We start from the raw sequence: 27,706 nt of genomic DNA, 5'->3' as shown, positions 1-27,706 counted from the left end.
TTTTAGAGATGTATTTTATTAGATTTAAAGATATTGTTTCCGCCATGGAATAAAAAATTTAACAGATAATTGCGACTGTTTTTCGGACAATTGAGTGTTATAAAGTCGCAATTATGAGTTATGATATCCAATTGAGAAAATAAGTCAGAATTGTGAGATAAGTCGCAATTACCTTTATGTTTTAATAAAGCTTCCATAAACATCACAAAAATAGCACCTTCAAAAATAAAATGTTTTACATTTATATTGTATAATTATTTTTGTAAAAGATTATTATTATTATTAAATAATCCAGAAAATGAATAAACAATGCAAAAAGGTGTAACTGTAATTATAATTATAATAATAATAATAATTATTATTATTATTAGTAGTAGTAGTAGTAGTAATTATTACTAAAAGTATTGTTGATGTTATAAATTAAATTGATTATAAATTATTTAGACAAAATGTGCTTTGAAATGTACATTTATGTGATTAAATGATCAATTATGCAAATGTAGGGACACACAGTCATAATTTCTTGACATTTAAAGCTTTATTTATTTATTTATTTTCTATGGTATAATTGATGAAAAAGAAATCCAGGGCATCTCCATCAGTGTTTTAATAATACTTCTCTATATTTTATTTGTGACGTGAAATTGCTCTAGCATGTTTTTGCAGTTGCTGTCTATCATAGTATTGTGAAAGTGTGTGTATGGTCATTGGTGTTAGACTGACTCGACCTCTTTCACTGTCCCATAGGAAACGGGTACGGAAACCACCGCAACTCCCCTGGTCTGCTGGTCTCTCCGGGGAACATGAGTAAGAACATGCAGGCCAAGTCTCCTCCGTCCATGAGCATGAGCATGAGCAACCGCAAGCCAGACCTGCGTGTCCTGATCCCCCCCGGATCCAAGAACACCATGCCCTCCATCGTAAGTTCACATCACCATTGCCACACGCCAAAATATGATCACTGGCCGTCAAGTTTAGTTGCAATGAGGATTTAATGCTAAACACACCGGCTTTGCCCATATAAAACCAGTTCAGACCATCAAATATATGCCATAAAGACGTTTCTTCAGTTTTACTAGAACTAATTAGAGCTGTATTCTTTTAACTGCTCACCAGTCGGAGGATGTTGACATGTTGCTGGTAAGTAGCATCACTGCACACCTTCAGTGAAACAAAGAAACAGACAAACAAACAAAAGTTTGGTCAAATGCACACTGAAACAAAACAGTCTCATTCCTCTGTTGCCAAGGGGACTGCGTTAGTGGTTCCCATAGCAACAGCGAAACTCCGGCAGTGATGGCTGGATGTGAGATGATTGCAGGGTGATTACCTGTTATTGGTCACATGTATCTATAAATATTAATATATCATATATCTATTAAGCAGTTAGACAGAGCAGATATGATGCCACCTGCACATTTACTGTTCGTCCTGCGCAACTGAATTCTGTCGCTGTTGTTTTAAATATCATATTTCTTTCCCACAGAACCAGAGAATAAACAACTCTCAGTCCGCCCAGTCCCTGAGCACACCAGTGGTGTCTGTAGCCACACCCACTCTACCAGGACAGGGAATGGGCGGTTACCCATCAGCCCTCTCTACCTCATACGGTACAGGTGAGTGCTGCTCAAATAATAAATATAATATAATTTATTGAAATATAATATAATATAATATAATATAAACAACATTATATTATATAATTGTTTATATTAAATTATATTACAATTATTATATAACATTATTATATATTATTTTATAATATATTATATTGATTGTTTTATAATATAATGTATAATATAATATAATATAATGTTGATGAGATTACTATATTATATTTTATTATATTATATTATATTATATTATATTATATATTATATTATAGAATCTATCATAATTATATATATATATATATATATATATATATATACTGTGTTATACACTACCATTAAAAAGTTCAGTAAGATTTCTAAATATTTTTGAAAGAAGTCTCGTGATCACCAAATATGCGTTTATTTGATTTTAATAGAGTAATATTGTGAAATATTATTACAATTTATAATAACTTTTGTTTGCATTTATTTGAAATAGAAATGTTTTGTAACACTATAAATGTCTTTAATGTCACTTTTGATCAATATAATTCATCCTTGCTGAATAAAATCAATTTCTTTAAAAAAATCTTACTGACCCCATATTTTTGAACGATAGTGTATATTCAAATTATTTTAAATGTGCACACTATGCACATTTAAGGTTTACTCAATGAATCTGAGTGAATCTTAATTACACCACCAGGTGGCGTCATTGACTCAATATTCTTTCAGCCTCTTCCTGTTGCAGTAAGCAGGAGATTCAGTCCAGTCTATATGCAGTGTGTTGAACAGAGATCTTTCTCTTCCCTTCTAGAATATTCTCTCAGCAGTGCAGACCTGTCCTCTCTGACCGGTTTTAACAGCTCAACTTCTCTTCATCTGGGCTCGATGACCGGCTGGCAGCAAAACATGCAGCATTCTGGCCTAGGACATCTCGGGTGAGCATCTTCACCCCTGACCTGTGCACCCAAAACACACTGAAGATCAGCTGTAATACTCACTATACCGACAGACAAATCACTGTGGGCATGTGCAGTGTTATATCATAATGTAAGGGTTAGAAATACAGAGGGATCCAAAAAGTTTTGATTTTCTTTTTAATTAAAATTCAACACAAATGTGAATATAATATAATATAATATAATATAATATAATATAATATAATATAATATAATATAATATAATATAATATACTTTTTACTTAGGAATCAGAATTTTATTTTTATTGGAATTCAAAAATGTTAATTAAAATATCAAAATGCATTATAATATAATACATTTTGAAATTCATGAATTTTTTTTTGTTCATTTCAGTTTTTCACTTAAATTATTTTGCTGGGAATCTGGGATTTTATATTTAATATAATATTTATATTAAATATAATATTTTATTAATGTAATATTTAATATAATATAAATAAATATTTTTTTTTTTACTTTTTCAGTTTAAATTTTTACTTAACCTTTTTCCTAGGAATTTGTATTTTATTTTTATTGGAATAATTTTTTTTTAATTAAAATATCAAAATGCATTATAATATAATACATTTTGATATTCATGGTTTTTTTGTTCAGTTCATTTTTTCACTTAAATTTAGCTGGGAATCTGGGATTTTATATTTAATATAATATTTCTATTTAATATAACAAATAACTTAATATAATATACATTCTAAAATTTGTTAAATTTTAGAATGTACTATATATATATATAACTCATTTTAACTGAAATTGTTTTGTTGATAATATAGTGTCATAAAAAATGTAACTAGCCATCTCAGATTTTTGGACTCTACAATTTTAAAAGCGCCGAAGATGCATAAAAACATCAGTCTTAGAAAAGTGATAATCTGCACTAAAATTGTGGTAAATTCATCATTTTTACCATTTATATCCTCATTCGGTCACAACCTGTATTGACTATATCTATTTCCCAGCACTGTAACATCAGTGAGTCGTCACGTTTTTCCTCGTCCTCTCTCTCCCCACAGGAACTGCGGCAACACACAGTTATGTCAGAGCTCCACCCTCTCGCTGCCGTCCAATCAGAGCCTGCACATCAAGTCGGAACCCGTGTCTCCTCCCCGGGACCGCGCGGGAGGCACCCCGGGGGGCTACGCTCAGCCCCTGCCCCCTCCCCTGGCCCAGCAGGCGTCCCAGCAGGGTCACCTGCGGCAGGACTCGGGACGCTCCCCGGTGGACAGCCTGAGCAGCTGCGGCAGCTCGTACGACGGCAGCGACCGCGAGGAACACCGCTCCGACTTCCACTCGCCCATGGGACTGCTGAGACCCTCTCAGGACGAGCGGCAGAGCCCCTCCGTCAAGCGCATGCGTCTGTCCGAGGGCTGGGCCTCGTGATCCCGCTCCTCAATCTGGAGATTTCACTTTAGTATTATTATATTTGTTTCTGCGGAGTGTGAGTGCTACATCAAGTATTAAAATTGATATATATATAAGATAAACAGGGGAGGGAGGGCGTGTTTGTGATTTGGGGTTGGGGGCAAGGGACATGCATCGCTTGTGCCACGTGTGGGGAAAACGACAAAAAAAAAATATATACATGTAATTTTACATACGTGTGTATGTATGTATACAAGCATACAGGATTAAAAAGAGAAGTCTGGTACTCTTGTTTGGTAAAGCTACTTTTTAGTTTCAGTAATATATTATGCATAATTAAACTATTAAAGGAGGCATTGACGTGTCTCAGGGCTTGTACAAGTAATATTCGGGGCCTTTACGCTCACGTCAATGCGCACTAACTTGCAAATGTATGTTATCACAGACGTTGTTGTGTTGCAGGTTCAACGTATTTATGTAAATAGAGAACGATGAGGCTTTTGGGTAAACAGACCTGCCAGGATTTGCAGGTTTATTTGCGATTAACGGAGCGATAGAGAAAGCCGTCACGCACCATTTTAAGACTACACGGGCCCAGGGCTGAAGAATGGACGCCATTTTTACAATTCTAAACGGGATCGGGAAGTGTTCCAAATACACAAATTCTCTTGTAAATGTTGTTGATATTTCAGAGCCGTGTTAACAACGTTAAAGTTCTCTGGGCCATGTATTGCCTGTCCCCGGTGGAAGAGATGTACAATACATTTTGCTTATATTTTCATAAAAATGCAGAGCATTTGTTGCTACCTGTTGACCACATGAGTCAGAATGTGATTTCAAGCTTTGCCGATGTTGAACAGAGAGGTAAAGCTGTGTGAGCTCCAAAAATAAAGCCATATAAACAATTTCACTTTTTTTTTTTTTTTTGCTTGCTTGTTTCTTTAATTCATCAGGTTATTGCATGGATTTTGATCAGTATGAATCAAATGTTTCTTCAGAGATGGATGTTTTTGCATATTATGATGCAAAACTAGACCAGAATTTTTTTTTTTTTTTTTTTGGTAGGCTGTATATTTAAAATTCTTAAAAACTGATGCATTACTCATCAAAACACGACATTTTACAGACACATTTCTCATTGCTGCCTTAAATTAAGTACAATCAACTTGAATATTTAAGTTAACTAAAAAATGTTTAATCTTGTATAACTTAAAAACAATTGCTTAACTTATTTTGATGAGTTAAAGCAATGTAAAAACATATGTTGTTCTAATTTATTAATCAATTTTTTTTTTTTTTTTACAAAGTACACTGTAAAAAATATTGTTGGTTTAACTTAAAAAGGTAAGTCACCTGGTTGCCTTAAAAATTTAGTTCATTGAAATAAAAAAAATTGAGTTAATACAATGAAGGAGATTGGTTTAATCAACAGAAACTCAAACTATTGTGCTATCTTAAGTTGATTTGACAAAATATATATATTTTTTGATAAATCATGAAATTTTCTGGAGTTCCAGTGCCAAAACTAAAAGGCATCATGATTTAAACCATCATGGCTCAAATATGATTCCTCAGACCACTGAGAGTTCATTCTCATTTCACAGCCTAAACTGAGATCTTCAATTTCATATTTAAAACATTATACAGTAAACCGCTTATGAAATATTTACAGAAAACACACTTAGGAAATTAGTGTAAGGTTCTAAGCTGCATGTGATTCTCCTTGTTTGTCTTTTAGGGATTGTTTGATGGAGCAATTCATGCCTTTATTTATAGCAAAATATGTATACTTTAAAATCATTTTGCAAGGTCATTGTCTGTCTAGTATGCTCACGTTTTACTAGACTGGTCTGATAATCATCTTTATAGTTGTAAGGCTGGAAATGACATCCAACACCTTTAATGATTTAATGTGTCGTGATAAGCAATTCATCATAAGAGCAGAAAATATGAAAAGAGAAGGGCAGAATTTCTGCTTAAATCTATTAGAATTCTTTCAGGAATGTTTGATTCTAAATAGTTGAGACTTGTCACATAAACAGATGTTTGTTGCATTTGAAGCAGTAATATATCGCGTTTGTTTGAATTATAATAGCTGCTGAATCCTACTTTCCTTATGTTACAAATTTCAGTCGCGTTTAGAAATATATCGACATCTCAGAGCAGAATACACCCAGACAAATCTTCCGTGAAATTAAAGTCGACGGAATTAGTTATCACACACACTACGTGTGAGCTGAAATATTGAAAACCATATCGACAGGACGAGGATATCATTTGAATTAGGCTATTAGTATTAAATATTAATTAAGCGGAAACACGTTCGTGCCTTTAAAGATCATTGTTTATTCCATTACAATTGTCATAAAAAAAAAAAAAAAAAACTATAATTCCTTAAACACGCAGTTGCCTAAAACATATTTCTGATCATACGCAAATTTACGCTAATTGCTTCTATAATCTTTATTTTGAGAATTTCAGATACGTATAAAGTACAGTATAAAACCATAAATTACATTTAAAGCGTTAAAAAGCATTAGATAGATAGATAGATAGATAGATAGATAGATAGATAGATAGATAGATAGATAGATAGATAGATAGATTTCAGTTTATTAATGTCTAAAGAACTGAAGCTTAAAATATATTCAGCTGCTCTTTAGTTTATGGTGAAAATGAAGCTTTTATTTGTCTGAAAACTGTGCTAAATGAAAGAACTGCATCATTGTATATGACCGATCATATAGATGGAATAAATGTTTCAGGTTCCTGATTCTGAACTCCCCTGATGGAAGAGCTGCTGTTGGACTGTCGCCAGGTGGCGCTGTAGTGCAATAACACACGCGTTCATGGACAACTGTCGAAATATACAAGCTCAAGTCTGGGATAATGTATAACAACATATTGTGAAATGCAAGAACTAGTAATAGCCTAAATACATTTAAAAATATAGGCTACTATATTTTAAATAAATAAAAGCTAATAAGCACACTGAGATTTCACATCCACAATTATTCCATTATGATCAATGAGATTTCTTCGAGTTTATAAATGACTACAAAGATATGCATCAATGGAAATAGAAGATATAATCACAGTCTACGTTTTAAAGAGGACATTTGCTCTGTAATTGCTGGTTTTAATATGAACAAAGCCATTGTGAGTGTGTGTAGGCTGCGTATGTGAGTGTGTGTGTGTGTGTGTGAGAGAGAGAGTGTGTTGTTCTGCTATTTCCTTCCCTTTTATCTCCATGAACGTACTAAAAAAAAAAAAAAAAGGATCCAACCTATCAATCTACCAATCTTTTTTAGATAGATATGGTTTAGGCTACATATTTATATCCTTTATATGTTTTATATTATAAAGTAAAATGCAGTATTTGCTTTGAGACAATAAAAACAAGTTTTAACCAATAATGCCCATTTTGCAGTGTTTGTTTGTTTTAAGAAAATATAGGCTTCATACAAGATGTTTTTGATTTTCTCTCGTCTTCCCGTGAACAAACTGAGAAACGCGAATGAGAACTGCACATCTCTAACAGCCAGCGTGAACTCAAGACATCAGACTGACACACACATCTGACGCCTGGAGCTGCTGGAATCGATATCTTTTCAAGGAAAATGCAAGTTTGGGATTTTTGTTAGTTAGTTACCTCGTGCGTTTAAACCATTTGATTCCTTTAGTCTTAATTCATAAATCTACAAACAAATGATTTGGTTGCAATGAACGTCAGCATCTAATATGCACAAAACTCGGCTGTTCTCTTAAAACATAAACTATACAATCCAGATAAAAATTCTCTTTAATTTGAATTGACATGAATTAAAAAAAAATAATAAAATAAAATCTGAATGTTTAATATTGTAGCCTATATATTAAACAGCTAATTAAAAAAACTCACCTGCCGAAGAAAGAAAGAAAAAAAACTTTGAGGCGCTTTGAAATTCTCAAAGAATAAAAGCTTCTGTAGAGCAAATGCAGTTCACAACTGCACAAAGACATCGAGCAGCTGATTATTATTACAGGCGATAATTTCTCACGTGCTCCCATTTCCTTCCTCCAACGACATTAACATCCACAATATCTGCTTGCTTGAGAAATAAACTCGTAGATCAAGATCCCACCATTTTATTTTAGCACGAGACATTGTTTCGCCTCTATGGTGTAGTCATTATGGCTTGATTTGCATATTGAGCATCACTAATTTCCTCGGTGTATCCAAATATGGCTGCGCGTAACAAACAAGACGACGTCATTGAACGTGACCCCCTCCAGTCCTGCATCAAACGACTGTCAAAATAATACAGATATTAAAGACTAATAATGATAGAATTAAAAAATTATCAAAATTAGAAGAAGAAGGCACTCTTAAAGAAAGGGAAATTATCCAAAATGTAGAAAATATCAATGGGTACACGCATTAAAGTCAACATTTGAGGGTGAAGACATGTTGGAAAACGGGGTTCTTCCCACCCATGAGGATTCAGGTAAGTCACACCTGGTCACGTCACTTAGACATTTTCTACCTCGTGCAGCATAAAGCCACACAGCGAATTCTGAGCAAATTTGGGCAATTGAATAAAATATAAATTTCATCGCACGTATAATGCAGAGGTAGAAGGGGTGGGTCATAAATTGCCCCCCACCCCTCTCGAGCCCACCCAAAGTTGCAGGGCTCGCGCTGCACTTTCTATTCGCTCTCGCGCGCAGGAAGCCATGTGATGAAGTTCTGCTCTTCCCTCACACCTTCTCATCCTGAGGATGGAATAAGATCGTGTCAGACGACGGCGCCTCGTGCTTCTCTAGCAAACTGCTCGTAGAAGGATTTCGAGGATGTGATTTCTAATCGAGGATGTTCGTTTATTCGCATTTCACATCCAGATGACCGCTTTTTTTTCTTTTCTTTTTTTTCCTTTTTGGTGCCATGGGGAGTTCAAGGAGAATGTAAGTAGCCTACTTTATGCTTTAAAACAGGCCACGTGAAATCTGTAGCTTTAATAGCTATTGTGTGGAATTATTGCATTATTCATAAAAGGAAAAAGCAATAGGCCTATTTTTAAATGTAGGGCCAGTGTTTTCTTAATTGTCCTTGTAAGAAAAAGCTAAATTGTTGATAAATTGAAAAATGCTAAATGTTCGATTATTTTCTAATGTAATGAAATATTGTTTGGCAACTATTTGCTTATGAATTATAGCCTATGCGTAATATATATATATATATATATATATATATATATATATATATATATATATATATATATATATATATGCGCAATTAGGTCTCATTTGTTAACATTAACGTAAAACTAACACGAACTAACGAGTTATGAGCAATACATTTGTTAGTATTTATTAATCTTTGTTAATGTCAGTTAATAAAAATCCAGCTGTTCATTGTTTGTTCATGTTAGTTCACAGTGCATCAACTAATGTTAACAAATGCAACTTTTGATTTTAATGATGTATTAGTAAATGTTGAAATTAACATGAACTAAGATTGATAAATGCTGTAGAAGTATTGTTCATCCTCAGTTCATGTTAACTAAATTAGTAAACTAACTAACTAAATAAACCTTATTGTAAGGTGTTGTAAAGTCTTCACACACACTTTGACCTGCACGTCACTGTCTGTTGAGCAGATGAGAACAGATAAATAAGTGTTAATTGTCCTCACAGTGTGACGTCACGCTGGACACTCGAAGTGGTTAATTGCTTCGGGGTGGTTAAATTAAGAGCTACTGTTAAAGATCAGATAAAATGGCATTTTGCTTTAAAATTATATTTGCTAAATATTTCATTAGTTTAAAGAATATACCATCTGACTGATTTGAGTAATTCTGAAGCCTTTAAAATCAAGCAAACCTTTGTTCTACTGAGAGAGAATAGATGCTTTCATGTTCTTCATTCAGCTGCTTTATTTTCTCTCATTTACATGTTTGAGGTAATCTTTACAAATGCATTTGTGCTTTCTATTAGGTTCTCAGAGAAAAGCAAAACATATGTGTGTTTGTAGCCTATGTCAGTTGTGCTCGCGCTAAAATGACTAAAATAAATATGTACCGGTTAAAATGTATTTCGAAATATTTACATGCATCACTTCAGTTAGTGGTGGAATAACGGTTAGATAATTTTGTGCATCCTTCCAGCGATAATATTTTAGGGTTATTTAATGTTAGCCTATATATTATATTTACTATGGGATCATTTTAGTCTCCTGCTGCTGCAGAAACGAATTGAAGAGCGAACATTTCGTTGAAAAGTTCATGATAATATTTGTATCATGTTGATCTGTTAACAGGCCTGTTTACAGATCTAAAGCAGATCTAAAATGTAAAAGACACTTATTCCACTCACAATTATTAATTATAATTCATAATTGCAGTGCATGCCTTAAAAAAAAAAAAGTCGCGCGAGCAGTTTCTGAGGCAAACTGACTGAGTTTAACTCTTGCAACTAAACTGATATCTTGCAAAACGGAAAAGATGAGGGTCTAGTACCAGAAATTAAGACCAGGGTGATTTTCATAGGCATTTTTACTTTAATGCATGCAAATATTTATTTACTAATAAAATAATATATTAGAATGTCCTAGAAATATATCAAATGTTAGAAAAGCTGAGGAATTAGGCACTTAGGGGCATTTTTTTTGCCCTAAGCCCTGGTTAATTTCTGACTGTGGTGTATATTCATAATTGCACACTTCAGAAATGGTGCAAACCGGTGCGCGTCGCCGCGTGCGTCTCCAACTGGACATTTAAATTCGTCGTGACCTCGAGACCTCTGACCTCACGAGGTTTGTGCGCATTTTGGGCTCTAGAGAGGAGTGCGTCAGTCCTGTCATCCGTGAGCACGTCATCCGTGTGCCATAAGCACGTCACGATGTTACCCTGAGCAAGAGGAGCGAAAATGCCTCCGGATCAAACCTGCGCGCATTTTACGCATGTTACGAGAGTGATATTTGCAGCCCAAACCCAAGTACGCATGTGTTTTACTCTACAGCTCTCGCTCTGTGCCCGATGCTGCCTTTATGCCTTGCGTTTTTTGCTGCGTGCCCGTTTATTCTCTTGCATGGATACGCAGGATTTCATGCGTACCGCACTGTAAATCCAGCCGAGCCGAGCTCCGCTTGGAATAAAAGCATCCTCGCTGCTATGGATGGACGTAGCAGGCTCGCGTCTTGTAGATTTCTCTTCATCGTTCGAGTCAAGAATTAAGAAGTTCTACAATTACGCGCGGGAGCCAAGTTGGATTGGATCGACCTCATTTAGAAGGACAGCAGGCAGGCTGCGAGGAACTTTCTCGGTTTTTTTTTTTTTTTTTTTTTTTTTGCATGAAACTAATCACTCTCATCTGGTGACTAGTAATTGGGGCAAATGGGCTTTTTGCACTTGTTGTGGTGCGACGCATCATATGTTGGAGGCGTGTTGTTATCTTTGGTTATCTAGCTGTATGAGTGTGCTGGTCGTCATAAAGCTAGATAACCGAAAGTAAGGACCGCTTCTATCAGCATCTCAGCGTGGAGCATGAAATATATATCTGTTACTTTAGCTGTGTGCAATGAAGAAAGATAGGCGTTTGGTGTGTTTTTGCTCGTGCAGACCATTCAGGGTGATTTGTTGATCATGCACATCATATAGGAATATTTATAAAGCTTTTGGATTAATGGATGAATGCAAAGCACATAGGAGACAAGCAAGACAAAGGCGTAAGTTTGTTGTGGTTGTCAGCTCAATGGAACCCACGTGCGTCCCAGTATCGTTGACTCTGGACTTATTCAAGCTCCTCAAATGAAATAATTGGGACATAATGGGATGGAGGAAGGAATGGGGATGGATTGGCATAGAAACTCATCCTTAATTGATGCGGTCGAGCGCACGTGGGGGAGATGATGTGAACGTCCGTGGACCCCCATTCCCACGCTCGAGGGCAAGTGGGCAATGTCTTGTCTGGGGCAGAATATGACAGACAGCCCCGTGAGGGGAGGGGGTCCAAGTGCACCCTGCTCATCTGCATCTCTGTGGAGGGTGGAACAGCAGAGTGGAGTGAATGGAGGATGCTGGAGAGCCTGTGTGTGACGGGAATGTGTAACGGGATGCTGTACTTAGACGTACACACACCAATCAACTCGTAAACTATCCACGACTAGGCCGACATAGAGGCCCCGAGAGCTGACAACTGATTTAGAGTCAGACACACACACACACACACACACACACACACACACACACACACACACACAAACACATTAAGCAGCTGGCTACACATTAGGAGTATCTTGTACAAAAAATTATTACCATGTTTTTCTTCACTTTAGATTGACTTCTTTTTTTATGAGTGAAATATATTTTCTGAATTCAAAACCTAAACTTAACCTTATACAAACCCTGCATTTTTATATTAATTCAATATCTTTAAATTTAATATCATTTATTATCTTTATTGGTGTATATATACTGTAAAAATGGTTAGTAATTTTGATCTAAAATGTAATCAAAAACGTGTATATATGTATGTATATATATATATATATATATATATATATATATATATATATATATATATATATATATATATATATATATATGTTAACTCAAATAAGACAAAATATGCTATTTTTTCAATTAAAAAGTATGAATTACTTTAACAAAGCAATACATACATTTCTTTTTTTTTAAATTATCTTTTTTAGTACAATTACTAAAGTAGTTACAGAATTCCCTGTGCAGCCCATCACATTTGTTTGGATTTTATTTAAAAAGTTATTTTTTGATATTTGTTTACTGCATAATAAAATTATTAAGGGAATAATATTCATTAAAAACGTTATTTTATTAGACAAATTCATTATGTGCCAGCGTCACCCTTCTCTCTGCTATAACAGACAGCCCTTGCTGTTTACAGGTGCAAGTGTTTTATGTCAAATATGTTACTGTATTGTGTATTTTGGCATATGGAATCAGTTTTGATGGTCGGAATGAACTTGAATTTGACCCAAAAGCACGTGCTGAACCTTGAACTCTGAAACTTAGGGACAGAGGGCATGAGAGGTCAGACAGGTCAGCACTGGGGTCAGACTGAACGCTGGAGCTCAGAAAGAAGATATAAAATATTACAATTATTCAAATGTATTTTACACCCTCTTACTCACAGTAAAAACATTAACCTGAACAAAATATACAATTTTAAAGAGATAATTAAAAAAAATATTGCATTTTGAAAGTAAATTAAATTGATCCCATATTTTAGGTAATAATTATTATTTATAATTTTGGGGTGGGGAGGATATAAAATGACATTTGTTAAATAATATCCAAATTAAATGTAAAATAATCACTGAAAAATTGATTTAGTAGTGAGAGAGAGAGAGAGAGAGAGAGAGAAAAAACCTGATCTGCTAATCAACCTGCAGTTATGATGTGCCCGCCCACTTTTGGCAGATCTGTCATGTGTGATGAGCTCTTGAGCTGATTGGAGTTTCCATGGAGATGATGAGGCGCCAGTGTGTCTATAGCTGCAATAACTGTAATGAGAATCACCAATAGTGTTGCCATGATTTAGTCACAGAAAACCGGTGTTCATTACACTGATATTTCTATCTTAGATCTTCCGAGAGCAATTTATAAAAAGAATATAATCTGTCATCAAGACTAAAGGATATTAATACTGAACCATATCAGTTATTAATAAACATAAGCTGCATAGGTGATCAGGCTAAAACAAGCTGATTATGTGGAATAAATGAATGGGCTACACTAGATTTCCAATACCGGTATCCTGTAATTGTGTTTCCATCCCCTAATCTTTTTCGACAACAGCTGCAAATGACTTTGTACTTCATAAATGCTGAGCCGGCTCATTAATATAACGCGGATGCTAATTTGCTGTGAGGCTTTGATGGAGAGGCACGAGGAGCCGCACGCATGCATTGATAGCAAGACGATATAAAACAGAATCGACTAGTGAATTGTTGCTAGTTTTTGACTGCAAATGGACTGTCCTTTAAAAAAAAGACAATATTTCTGTATTCTGACAAAACCAAGAATCAATAGGGAATCAAATATAATTGCTTCTGCTTTGGAAAGCACTGATTTACATGATGTTGAATGAAATCTGAGAAAATATATGACATACAACCCTTGTGATTAACCGTCAGCGGTTCATGGGCATCTCCAAACGTCATTGTCCACCGTGGAATCGATGCCTCCTGTTTGCCACCATCTTATGACTTTGGCAGTGGAGACTGAGAGGGCAATCCCAAAATGTCTGCTGGCACACACACACACACACGCACACACACACACACACACACACACACACACGTCACGCGCTTTGCATATGTCACATCACAATAGCTGCCCGTTACCATGAATACCAATTTTCTAATTAGCACCATTTTCATTGGTTTAGCACCCTGAGCTCCAGCGTATGATTGGTGGTAATCACACCGCATGGAGATCCTCAGGAGAATCGCTTTTGATCAACGCTTGGCATCTTGTGTTTTGATTCGACGTTGCATGTATAAACTACTTAAGACCGTGTGGATGAAGACGTACAGTGATAACAAATATGACTTTGTATTTAAAGCTAAATGCATTTTAAGTGCATAAAAAAATCATAATTAATTCTCTATGCACACATTTCAAACATGTTCAATGTTTCATAGTACAAATATGCCAAAGAGAGGAATTTTGATCACTTTTATGGAGTCAGTGGTATGCATGCAATATAAGCAGAAGAAGAATAGACAGATAGCAGGCATGAGGAACGCTGTTAATTATTCATTCACATTTAAGATATTCATGCAACATACGTGCCGCTGATACTCATACACTTGAGGATCGATTGCGTGAACACATTTTGCTCGTGGTCTTTATCCTTTCTTTTCGACTACAACCAAATACTGTCCATTAAAAGTTAATGCATAAAATAAAAAGTTTTCTGCTTTACTCTTAAAAAGGTTCTTTATTGGCATTGATGGTTCCATGAAGAACCTTTAAAATCCATGGAAACTTTCCATTGCACAAAAGGTTATTTTAGGCGGAAAAAGGAAAGTGTATGGTGTAAATATAGCTCAAACATTAGAATGTGGCACTAACAAAGTGGAGGTTATGGGTTCGATTCCCAGGGAATGCATGAACTAATAAATTTAGGTTGCTTTGGCTAGAAATGTCTGGCAAATGTAGATTTTTTTAAATGCTTGAATGGTCACACTACACTTCTATTGGCTTCCATTATGTGAATGCTGGAAAGCGGCATTTAAATTTTTAAAAGTTTTGAATTTCGCCGCATTCTAAAGTTTAGTGAACTCTGACCCGCGAATTCATATCACATGAAGACATGTGAGCAATAGAAGATCAATATGTCACAGCTCGACCTCTCGGCTGGATGAACGCACATAACGAAAGAATGCAGTAAAGTGGAATAGATTGTGTATTTTTGACTTTTTTGATTCATTATTATTTGTTAAATGTTGAATTTATGTTTATAAAAAAAACAGATGCCGCAGAGTGTGACATAATATCACGACATGCTCAAAGTCTAGTGGCCAAAATGGTTCTTTTAATAACTGATCACTGAGAGACTCTTTGGGGAACCAAAAATGGTGCGAAAACCCCCTTTGTATGCTGTAAATGTAGCTCAAACAGTAGAACGTGGCACTAACAAAGTGAAGGTTTTGGGTTCGGTTCCCGGGGAATGCGTAAATTAATATGTGTATTTTGAATAAATGTAGGTTGCTTTGGATAGAAATGATCTCCGTTATCTGTACCTCTAAATACGAGACATTCCGCTCACCCTTATATAGTAAAGCTTAGACACAGTGATGTGTCTTTATGTAACGTGAAATCTGTGTTTCTCTGTGTGTGTTAGAGGCAGCTGGAGCTCGGAGTCGCCTGCAGGAGGAAGTGTGAGGCTGATGCAACATGAGGTGAGTGAGAGCCAGAGGCCAGAAGAAGGGATGTGAACATCCTCTGCGGACCCTTCAGAGACACATGCGCATGTGCGGGTTTGCAAAACATGCTTGTAGCACGTTTGAGATTTGTTTTCCCATTGCACACAAATCCAAAATCCAAAGATATGCATGCAAATGACCAAGACGGACTAGCTATAAGAGAAAGACAGGCGAAAACAATTATATTGGTGGAAAGCATGGTTAAAGGTGGGAGACACAACCTTACTGGCTGTAAATATTATTTTAAATAATAATAATAACTTTGTTGCATTATACAAGAATTACCCAGCTAACAGGGAACGTTCTCAGAACGTTCTAGCTAAGTTATGAACAAACCTTCTTTCAGGATCGTTAATGGAATGTTTGTTCAAAGTTATGTGTTCTTCAATGATGTTCTCGAAATGTTAACACAAACACATTATATATAGTTTTTTTTTCTGAAACTTTATTTTAGTTCGGACGTTTGTCTAACATTTTTTTAAATGTTACTACTTGTTCCAGAACATTCAGAGAACATTCAAAAGTAACGTTCCCATAATGTTGGCGAAATTATAAAATAGAATGTTCCCTTAAAGGGATAGTTCACCCAAAAATAAAAAAACAATTTACTCACCCTCAAGTTGTTCCAAACCTGTATGAATTTCTTTCTTCTGCTGAACATAAAAGAAGATATTTTGAAGAATATAATATTTTGGACCCCATTGACTTCCATTGTATGGGGAAAAATTACTATGGAAGGCAATGGGGTCCATCAACTGTTTGGTTTCTGACATTCTTCAAAATATCTTCTTTTGTGTTCAGCAGAAGAAAGAAATTCATACAGGTTAAGTAAATCATGACAGAATTGTAATTTCTTTGAGTGAATTATCCCTTTAACATTCATAAAAAACATTTAAAAAAATTGGACGTTTTAAAAATTCAGAAATAACGCTTATGGGAACATTAGCAAAACATTCTTAGAATATATTTTTGATAGCTGAGTATTTTGGTCAGAAGATGTTTATCGAGCCAGAAGACTCAATCACGGTGTGTGTGTGTGTGTGTCTGAATCAGGGTGGTTTAAAAAAGCAGGCCGAAGGCAACATTAAACCCCTGACCTATTTCTTCAAATCAGGTCGGTCGTATTGGACCGTTACATTAGACTCCTATTGAAGTTCTCTGTGATAGCAGACGCTAATGATGTGATATTTCGATTGTAATTATGAAACGGCGAGTCTGCGTGAAGCTGAAAGCGTTTTGTGTGTGTGTCTGCACAGAAATAAGGCTAATAATAGAATAAATCAGCATGCAAATATCAATAAGTAACAACAAAACAGTTCCATATTAAATATATTCATATTTTTTTCTGTGGTTAATTTGTTGATTGTTGCTTAACAAGCACCGCTGTGCAAATATGAACAGCTCAGCTTTCATCAAAATCTTCATGTTGTCCAATCGTAAATGTGTAGTTTTGTGTGCGAGGTGGATTTGCACGGGCTCCATCTCTCTCCTTTTTTTTTTCATGGTTCCCACCCAGGGAACAAAAGGCATGTGCATAATAAAATCATGCAAATGCATGCAAATTTCAAAGCCAAAATAGGGGTAGGGACTTGGTGCTTTCCTTTGTGATGCAATCATCCCCCTCACTGTGTGCTTAAAGTGCTGGGTTAAGCAGGAGACAAAATGCTTTGAATGGAGCAGAAAAGAGAACAAAAAACGAAAAACAGGTGTCTTTTCCTGTGCGCTAATGTTTTTATGTAAATTATACATTAAAAAAAGCATTCTAATTATTGCTATTTAAAAAAAAATGCATGCACGCACACGCTGTACAAGAACATTTATATATGTGTATATTTATAAAGTTTCCAAAAGGAGTTTTTACAGTGATGAGATAGAAGAACAATTTTTGGTTCCCCAAAGATTTTTTCATTGAACCGTTCTTGAAAGAATGATTTTTTTTCTTGGTGTGAAGAACATTTTAAGAACCTTTTGTGTGATGGAAAGGTTCTATGAATGTTAAAGTTCCAATGATACAGTAAAGAACATTTATAAGAGCGTATTTATATGTCACGTTTTTAAAATAAATATTAAATTCTCAGATCAGATTTATGTTTGACTTTTAGTAGTAGGGATTTAAAAAAAAGCACAAAATGCTTTCATATTTAGGTCACATGTTTACATTTATAGATGTTACAAACACAAAGTGGGTCTTCTTTCTTCAGACGAGAGAGGCTTCCCTCTCAGACACAATATGGCGAGATGTGCACAGGCCCAGCGTGCAGACAGACGCCTCACAAGCTTCTTATAATGCGTGTCGACATTAACATTCTTGCATGTCTAATGCCGGGCTCGCAGCAGACACACAGTGTCCGGAGAGCGTGTGAATGGGGCCGTTATAGACAGCGCGGTCTTAATGATTTATTAATCTGCGCGGGCCTCATCTGAATATCGGAGCCTGGATGCTGAGCATCTCTGCTGGGCAGATGGGCCGACTGCAGACGTTCAGTGTGTGTGTGCGCATGTCGCAGTGCTGACGGCCATGCATGACCACAGAAACACACACACTGCAGAGCTGCATGCTATTTCAATTCATGTAATGGGTGTTTTGTTGTTTGCTAATCAATTGACGCATTCATGAATTGTAGTGTCCTTTGGAGTAAATTAATAAACTGATATTATTCGGATAATATGCATTAGAAATTAAATTGAAAGGGTAAAGCTGGGATGCAAAAAAATCTTTATTGACTGCATTTTAGAAGATGCATTGAGCTTTAGCCCGTTTTCTTTCCCTCTGTGTTAAAATGGGCTTCTATTCCAGTGTGTGAAACTGGACCTAGATTTGCATGCTCTGTAATACCAGGATAGCTTTTTACCCAGGGATTTCATCTGAAATGTGTTAATAAAACATGCCTGCATGAATTATATGTACCAGTGTTAGTGAACGGAAACCATTTTGTGTATGTTCTGGTACATTATAGCTACATGCAGCCCTTAGATTTGAATTATACATTTATTTCCATTGTTATAATGTATGCTGTGGGATACACACTCTATAGTTCAAAAGTTGGGTCAGTAAAAAAAAAGAAAAGAAATTGATACTCAAGGACACATTCAAATGATCAAACGTGACAGTAAAGACATTTATAATGTTACAAAAGATTTCTATTTTAAAAATATATATTGTTTTAGCTTTCTGTCATTTATAATCAGCATTCAAATGATTTCTGAAGGATCATGTAACACTGAAGACTGGAGTAATGATGCTGAAAATTCAGCTTTGATCACAGGAATGAATTACATTTTAAAATATATTTGATAGATAACACTTATTTTAAATTGTAATATTTTTCACAATATTTTTGATCATATATATATATATATATATATATATATATATATATATATATATATATATATATATAGCCTAGGTGTGCATAAAAGCCTTTTTTTCCCAATAACATTAAAAAATCTTACGGACCCCAAACTTTTGAATTGTATGCATTTGAATGATTTAGCAGTGCAACATATCTTTTGCATTGGCAAATGGCAGTTCTACGAGGTTAAATGAGCGGTGAAAGGGCCTGAACATTGTGAATTATAAACTATATTTAATGCATGAGGACGTAGTCAAACTTTTGTTAAATTGATGGATACTGCACTGCTTTTTACGCTGCTCATATTAGCAAGAATATTGATGACAATTGAGCATACCAATGCATATTTATCATTGTGTTGGTATGTATATGTGTAAAAATTTGACATAAAAAAGTAATATGACGTGCAAACACACACAAATCCAAATGTGACAGGAAAATCCATTTTCAGCTTTTAAACACTCTGCTAAACTTATATTAGATTACTAAAAAGCATTTTCACTCGATATTCTCAGAAAACCTTTTACACTCGACAAATAAAATATGTACAGAGAATGTTTCAAACCAACGTTTTGAAGCACAAATTATTTTAGTCGCAATTTTAATGCTTAAATCATTTTTTGGGATGCTTTTTTACAATACTAAAGTTGGAGTCCCTACGGGTCTTTTTCCAGACTTCTGTTAACGTCTCTCTGTTGAAGTGAGTGGCGATTAAGCAGCGATATTTCAGCCCTATGAGAGACGCCGCTCTCTCTCGGGTCCCATGATGGAGTTCTGTGTTAAGAGTGGCAATGGAGAGAAAAAGTGAAGGAGGGGAGGACAAATTGGAGGGGGCTTACGGTGGCCCAGTCAAAGGGTCCATTGTGCTGGGGCGAGGAGCAGAGTTAATCAGGAGACCCAACAGTAATCAACGGTAGAGTTTGGGTCGGACAACTGCTTGGGTAAACATCCATTGTTCTTGGGCTGAGGTACCAAACAAAGCCAGCATTGTCCCCGGGTCTCTCATTAGGGTGTGCTGGGGGTTACGAGCTCTCGGCTCGGGCTGTTAAGAGCTTCGGAAGCGGATGGGAACCAGAGGGGTAAAGCCGAGTGGAGGGGGACAGGAACAGGCCTCTCACAGTCCCTTCGCCACAAAACCTTTTGGCCATGGGCCGTACAAGCCGCAGGAAAGGGAGAAAGGCCAAGCTTGTCATGACATCTTCACGTCAAAAATCTCACGGAAGGCTCTCGTTCGAGAGGGGGGGTGGGGTGGAAGTTCACAACAGGAGAGGATGACATGAAAATCAATTAGAGAAAGGAAGTTATGGCCATATCCCATTTTCAATTTGTTGGTTTTGAAAATATGTCCATTAAAGCAATACATCATGTGATGCTCTTTTAACTTTTAAAAATAACAATAAAATCAAAAGCCATACTATTTGAGAATATTCAATCAATTTTCAAATGTAACCCATTAATAATAAAAACTTCATTAAACTTCCAAGTAGGCCTTAAACTATTAAAGCTTCTGTTTTTTTTTTTTTTTAAAGCCAACAAATGTCCTTAAATAGAGAGTACACTAAAAATCTTTCTTTCAAAACGTGTTTTTTGCTTCCCTTCGATTCATTGTGGTAAGCCTATAATATTAGTTTAGAGACGTCGGGGCGGATTTGCCAGGAATTTGCATATTCGTCCGTCCGTCATTTACGTCATGTCCATCTTAGCGCATGTATGGTACGGTGGTGTGGAAGGTGGAGGATTTTAATGTCATAATACAGTAATTACCAAAACTATTTTCCTCCAAAAGTAACTTGCAGTTGTATGGTTCAACCACTAGAGGAGTGTTACAGGTAACGTTACATAAATGTTGTGTCGGGATCTACATATAGCGGTTGTTCTACATCGACTTCGAACATGGTTTTTAAATTTCTATTTATTTAACATGATAGTTTAACAAAGGTGGTGCAAAAGAAAAACTGTAAAAGTACAGTACAAAATCATCATGGTCAGTGAAATCAAGGTAAAGCTGTGATTTCTCCATTTAGTTTTCGTGTGCTAATGATAGCAGTGCTGTAATCTTGGATTAGCTGTATTTTACATTTTCCAACATAACTGTCAAAACAGTTTTTACAGTTTTTTACTCTTATTACTTGCAGCATTTTGAGAGCACATTTTTCATAACACGAGACACTTCATATTTTTCATATTTCTAATGAAGGGCTACAGAGGGATGACTAACAAAACCGTTAATGCTTAAATTGTGTGGAAACTTCCAAGATAGCATAAATTCGGCTGTAGTTATTCACCATCCAAAGCATGTTACAAAATCCTATTATTTCATTCTCTTAATTTGTTTTTTACTTGCACATGAGGTTTTTTAATAGTGATTCGTGTGTGTGTGTGTGTGTGTGTGTGTGTGTGTGTGTGTGTGTTTCACCACCTGATTTATGGACATTCTGAATTATGGATTCATCCTTTTGGATGGACGAATCCGGGTGCCAGCTGCACATTTACAGTAGATCCCATTCTAACCTCTCGGCAGGGAGAGAGAGGGAGAGAGAGAGAGAGAGAGAGAGAGAGGAGAGAGAGAGAGAGAGAGAGAGAGAGAGAGAGAGAGAGAGAGAGAGAGGAGAGAGAGAGAGAGAGAGAGAGAGAGAGAGAGAGAGAGAGAGAGAGAGAGAGAGGAGAGAGAGAGAGAGAGAGAGAGAGAGAGAGAGAGAGAGAGAGAGGAGAGGAGGAGAGGAGGGGAGGAGGGGAGGAGGGGGGGGGTGTTCATGTAACACTGTTCCATGAAGAAAGCATGTTACTATAATTAGACAACGGGCGAGTTTGGCGCAAGGATAATTCCCCCCCCCACCCCCACCCCCACCCCCACCCCCAAACCCTTTCATCTTCTAGTTCTCTCCCCTACCTAATTTTACATAATAGTATGACATGGTAGGCATAAAATCTCTCCTTAAGTTTTGACATGGCCTCTATATGTGTGCTTAATGAGTATGTATGTGCTGAAAATGGGGGTCTTTTGTTCGTTTTAGAATCTGGGAAATTTCTGAGCACTGCGAACCATTTATCTACTATTTTGTGTGTGAGAAAATGGACGCACTTTCGTTCCATTGCTTCAGCTGGGGGTATCTCTGTTATCTCAGAAAGCACATTAGGTCGAAAACTCATCGTTCTTGTGGGGATAAAATTCGACTAGTGTGTGAAATGGGAAAAAGGAACTAGCGTCCGCCAAACCCCGACCCATTAAACCGGGACAGTGCTCAGAGAAAGGGAACTCGATGCTCTGGTTTGTGATTAGCTGTTTTTTTGGAGATATTTTAAGGTTCGTTGGTCTCAGATAATGTTCCCTAATGAGTTCACACAAGCTTAGCTGAAGGTTATAGAGGTCTCACCAAATCCTGCATAACACATTGTAAATGACTACATAAGGCACAGAAAGTGTCATCACACCGAAGACATTCTTGCTAATTTCAAAGCTGTCGTATTTGATTGGACTGTGAAAAGTTCTTGTGAGATTACAGTTTTTCTCAATTCTCGAATTAACAGTAAGTTCAGAACACTGAACAATTAACTTCTTGTTCACATCAGATTTGAATTTCTTATTGATTTAAGCATGCGTTTTGGCACATGTGTGCAAAAGAAATGGTACACAGTCGTCTACAATTTGCATAATGACTAAATGCATATGGAGTGTTGATCAAAACGGATGGGTTGATTCTCAGTGAAATTGTCAAGCTTTTCACAACAATTCTTTAATCATGTGAGCCATCACATGCAAAAATCGGTCAGACATGCATGTATATTCCATAAATATCTGACATGCAATGTTTGTAATATCAGCTAAACTGGCAATGGCCTGATATTGTAATGAAATAGGAATCACAATCTTATCAATCAACCAATCAAGTTTGGAAGCATATGGAGTTTGCCCATCAGCACAATCACTATTTTTGAACATGGAGGAACGTCACAACCTTAAAAATCAGTCTCTACAGCAGTAGCACTTTTTTTTTTTTTTTTTTTTAAATGGGTTGCATAAACTGATAATCCACAGTTGCTTGTCGAGGAAGAGCACTAGGAAGATACAGTATGTAAGAATGAGCAACTGTGAATTTTCAGTTTACATGTTACACATTTCTACACAAATAAATGTACTGTATAAATACAAATGTTCATTTTCTTTTTGTGTATACTACAGTATTGACTTTTCCTAGTAAATGTTTACCTACTGTTGAAGTCTGTTTCTAAAAATCTGATACACAAGAGCATTCAGCCAGAGAACAGTTTAGAGAATGTTAAGACTGTTTCGAAACATGTGCCAGAGCCAGGGCTGTACAGAGCGACATGTAATGTTGCATGTGCTATGAAATAATCTGCCTGTGCGATGAATAAATGTATCACGCGTGCAATGCGCACGTGCTACAAAACTTTCAACCTCTGTAGAACCAGTGCTATGTGCAAAAAAAGTTAACGTACAGCCCTGGCCAAAGCGATTGAGGAAAACTGTATTGGTTCATTTGATTTTGCCCGCCTTGGTTAAATCAGCAGGAAAGCTGTCAGAGGCAGAACAAATATTTAAGTTTGATGAATAATTATGAAATCTTGAATAATGTGCACTGATGAATCAATTTTAAAATCAGTATGTTTAGTCTTTGTTTTCATAAACTAAAAGTGATTAGCCATGTGCGCTTTTGAATAATCACTATTTTTTCCCGTCTTTTGAATGATTAACTGATTAAGTTATTCAAAATAACTGAGAATAAAATATAAATATAAAAATTATAAATTACTAAAATAAAATTCCTAAATTCATTATAAAATGCATGCACTTCATAATAATTATTTAGATAATCTTATAATGTCGATAAAATAATGTAACATTACCTAAATACATATTATTTTTACACATATTATTTTTTCATGTATATAATATTACAAACCTCTCATTTCACAGGAAGACGTTAGAAGCGATTAAATATTACAACTTGTTTATATAAAAAAAAGATATAATGTAATGTAATATATATATTTATACACTTTCTGTTGGGCATGAGTTGCGAGATAAACATTAATTATGACATTACTTTCTCAAGCTGGCTCTGTTTTGACTGCAGGTAGTATTCAGACTTGAGAAAATGATATAAGCTAGCAAAGCACAATGAAAAGAAAGGTGTGTGTGTGTGTGTGTGTGTGTGTGTGTGTGTGTGTGTGTGTGTCTCATTGGAGGAGGAGGGGGTGGTGATGGTGTTACACTACACCAGTGTTGTCTGCGTTATGCTGGATTAGAGTGGACAAAAGTATGCAAATATTGTTGCTCAGTTCTTCCAGGCTTTGTGAGACAGTCTGACAGAGAGTAAAAGGGGACGAGATGCATGTGAGGTTTTGTTGCCATCTGTGATGCTAACCTTGGGAAACTGTACCCTAATTAGCATAAGAATAATTGATACATTAAATTAGTCTTACAATGTCAAGGTTGTGTAAGGGTGGTGTACAGATGAAAACAAAGACAAATGAATAGAAAGTAAAACACTCATTGTGAACTACGATCAATTACATAAATCACAAAGGCTATTAATTTTAAAACAATACGAGAATGAAAGAACCAGTGAAACCAACTAAAAACAAACTAAAACTTTTTGATTTAAAAAAGAGAAAACACTAAGGCCTGGTTTCACAGACATGGCTTAGATTAAAGCCAGGATTGGGCCTTAGTTCAGTTAGATAGAATTGAATATTGTAGAAGATTTAGCTCTAAAAAGATTACATAAACGGCACTTTTTCTTTGTACAGTTAGGCATCAGACAAGTATGTGATGATCTGAGAATAAGCAAGAGACCATTAGCACTTTATATTCATAATGTTTGAGATATTTGTGACTCAACTGCATCAAGTAGACACACACACACCTCGCTCAGTGAAAGGATGGCGGTTGTTAGGTGTGAAATCACGATGTGTTAACAAGATCGACTCCTTCTGTGAGCAGCACACACACACTCAGATTCATAACCCTTAAAATAGCATTTGTACCTGTAAAAGCTTCTCATGTTGGCTTCAGCTAAGCAATATATTTCTCCAATCCAGAGGCATTTCATTCTTCTGACACAACACAGGGTCTGTTGAAATGAAAAAGCATGCAAGTATTTTGATATATATCCTTACCATAATGAAAGTGAGAATTAAAAGTGATCGCTTTCCCTCGTCATGATCAATGAAGGTCTAATTTCACTCAGAGATGAATATTTCCGCATCTCATTCCCACGTCTAATGTAATGGCTGAACATGGCAAGTTCACCATAGCCAAAGGCCAAATGGACACAATTTTTCAGCATAGAAATAATTTTAAAATAAGACAAACGTCAAGGGATAGTACTAGAAAATGAGTTTCTGCTGATCCGTCAAGCTCATATTTGTCTTCTGTGGAAGTGGATAGCAGTACATCAGGAAATCAGTTTCCTCTTCTAAACTTCCTCCTGAGTTAATCACAGTGAGTTCATCAATTATATGGAGCTGGATTTGAACATCATACAGTCTTTAACTAGAGCCACCACATGATGTTTCCGAGAAGACAGAGAGTGGCATCCAATTGCAAAAGTTTATTAAGAAAATAACAAAAGATAAATCCAGGTAAAGGGAGACGTAGGCAAAAAGTTCAGGAAAAGCAGAACTGACAACAACACATACACTAAATCCACAACGGGCAACATCAGACACTGAAACACTAGGGAGAAAATACACAGGATAACAAGAGGCTAACGAGGAACAGGTGAGGGTAATCAATCACTATGGCAACAAACAAGGGTAACTGTAGAAACAAAGTAAAACAGGAACTATACACAGGACGTGAACAATGGGAAAATAAGAGCAGAAAATACACTTCAAAATTAAAGACCAAACAGCAAAAAACAAGAAACACAAATCAGGGAGCATGTAGAAGAAAATGTCATTGCAAAAAATCAGGTAGCATGCATATACTTTCACTCTGAAACTGTTTACGTTGCATTTATAGCATTTTTTTTTTTTTTTTTGTCTTTCTAGGGTTGGCAGATAAATGAAGGATGATAAAGGAATCATGGGAAGGATCTGATCTGGATACTTTCATATCACTTCAGTGATGGTGAAAGTAACATCAGTCAGAGCTCACAGATCATCTTATGAAGATGCTTCAACCACAAGGGGTAAAATATATAATATAAATAAAAATTCTACCTATAATGTATATTTTATATATGTATTTATGTCTGTAAAAATATTTGCAATTTTTTAAAATAAAAACTGATATTTTATCAAAATATGTTCATGTTTCCTTCTTTATGCCATTCTTCGGGTGTGTGTGTATGTGTGTGATGGCCCAAATATCACAGATCATAAGAGCATGTCATTTTTCATGAATGAATGATATGAATGTAGCCTTCATACTTCAGTACACATAATATGTTACAAAATGGAATGAAACTGAATGAATCAAAGGCTTTTAGTTTGCATTATAAGCAGGGAAAAACTGCTTGGAGGTCTACATTCTGACTGAAATATGTTGGAAAACCATTAAAAGCTATTCAGAATACTGACATTAAAACGGAAAAGACAAAAATAGGCCCTATATAATTACCATAAGATTATGAATTATTAAGCAATCCCAGCATCATTGAGTTGAGAGGGGTGCTCACGCTCTAGTATCTGGCCAGTGAGTGGACACTGGTCCTCATGTTAACAGCCTCCTCTCTTCCTCTCAGGAGACTCTTGTTAGACGAGATGCCACTGAAATTAATTAGCGTGATTCACAATCTACTCCACAGCCTGGAGGTGAGGAGGACTGTCATGTCTCTTTGTAAAGACTGTGTCTGTCCGTTGGAGCTTTTATTTATTCTCATTAAACACTAAACAAGCCCAATGGTGTTTAAATAACCAGCAGATGTTAACCATGCTCTTCCAGTAATTAGTTTACTACTCTTAAAACTGGAGAAGCCAGCAGTGGGCGCGCATTAGCTGTCTCAGGGCAATTCTGTGCATGTCTTGTCTTTCTGCACTATTGCAATAATTATGTTTTTGAACATGTTTATCTGGTTAAAGTGCCCCTATTGTGCTTTTTGGGATATTACCTTTCATGCAGTGTGTAATATAGCTGTTTGTGAATGTAAAATGTCTGCAAAGTTTCAAAGATGAAAGTGAATGATAAATGGAGTTATTTTCTCAGATTATGAACAGCCTGAAACGAGTCGTCAGTAATTCCACTCTTACTTCCTGCATAAACCTACGAAAGGTTTGTAACAAATTTGCATAATGCCGGCCTGGGATCTTCATTAGCTGCCCGCAAACAATCTCTAATTTGACCCTCAAACACTGTAGTTGTAGCTGAGACTGGAAGAGTTTGGTTTGTGTTGTCGACATGTTGAGAAGATGTTGTTTTCTGTGCTGGGAAAGTAAATCCACTACATGTAATTCCAGAGGATGAGGACTCGCTTGAACTGATACAGTAAAACCGACGCCAT

At 36.0% G+C, this 27,706-nt stretch overlaps 1 protein-coding gene and 1 long non-coding RNA gene across 5 annotated transcripts in view; both read left to right on the top strand.

The window, feature by feature from the left end:
• mef2ca (myocyte enhancer factor 2ca) overlaps positions 1 to 4,845 on the top strand; it is a 42,637-nt gene extending 37,792 nt beyond the window's left edge. For 2 of the 4 annotated variants that reach the window (XM_084105613.1, XM_084105614.1), the window contains 5 exons: positions 748 to 920; positions 1,117 to 1,140; positions 1,487 to 1,616; positions 2,410 to 2,533; positions 3,587 to 4,845. In XM_084105613.1, coding sequence (XP_083961739.1) covers positions 748 to 920; positions 1,117 to 1,140; positions 1,487 to 1,616; positions 2,410 to 2,533; positions 3,587 to 3,953 — 818 coding nt within the window. In that variant the 3' untranslated portion in view covers positions 3,954 to 4,845. The remainder of the gene's footprint in view (positions 1 to 747; positions 921 to 1,116; positions 1,141 to 1,486; positions 1,617 to 2,409; positions 2,534 to 3,586) is intronic. The other 2 variants (XM_084105616.1, XM_084105615.1) reach the window with 1 other exon arrangement.
• Positions 4,846 to 8,621: 3,776 nt separating this feature from the next.
• Positions 8,622 to 26,503, top strand: LOC311076436. Its single transcript, XR_014604670.1, has 3 exons — positions 8,622 to 8,879; positions 15,804 to 15,861; positions 26,256 to 26,503. It is a non-coding gene; the product is annotated as an uncharacterized lncRNA (long non-coding RNA).
• The last annotated feature ends 1,203 nt before the right edge of the window (positions 26,504 to 27,706 follow it).

This window comes from Abramis brama (assembly GCF_963993115.1).
Source record: "Abramis brama genome assembly, chromosome: 25".
Classification (NCBI taxonomy): domain Eukaryota; kingdom Metazoa; phylum Chordata; class Actinopteri; order Cypriniformes; family Leuciscidae; genus Abramis; species Abramis brama.
This window is presented reverse-complemented; position numbering and strand designations above follow the sequence as displayed.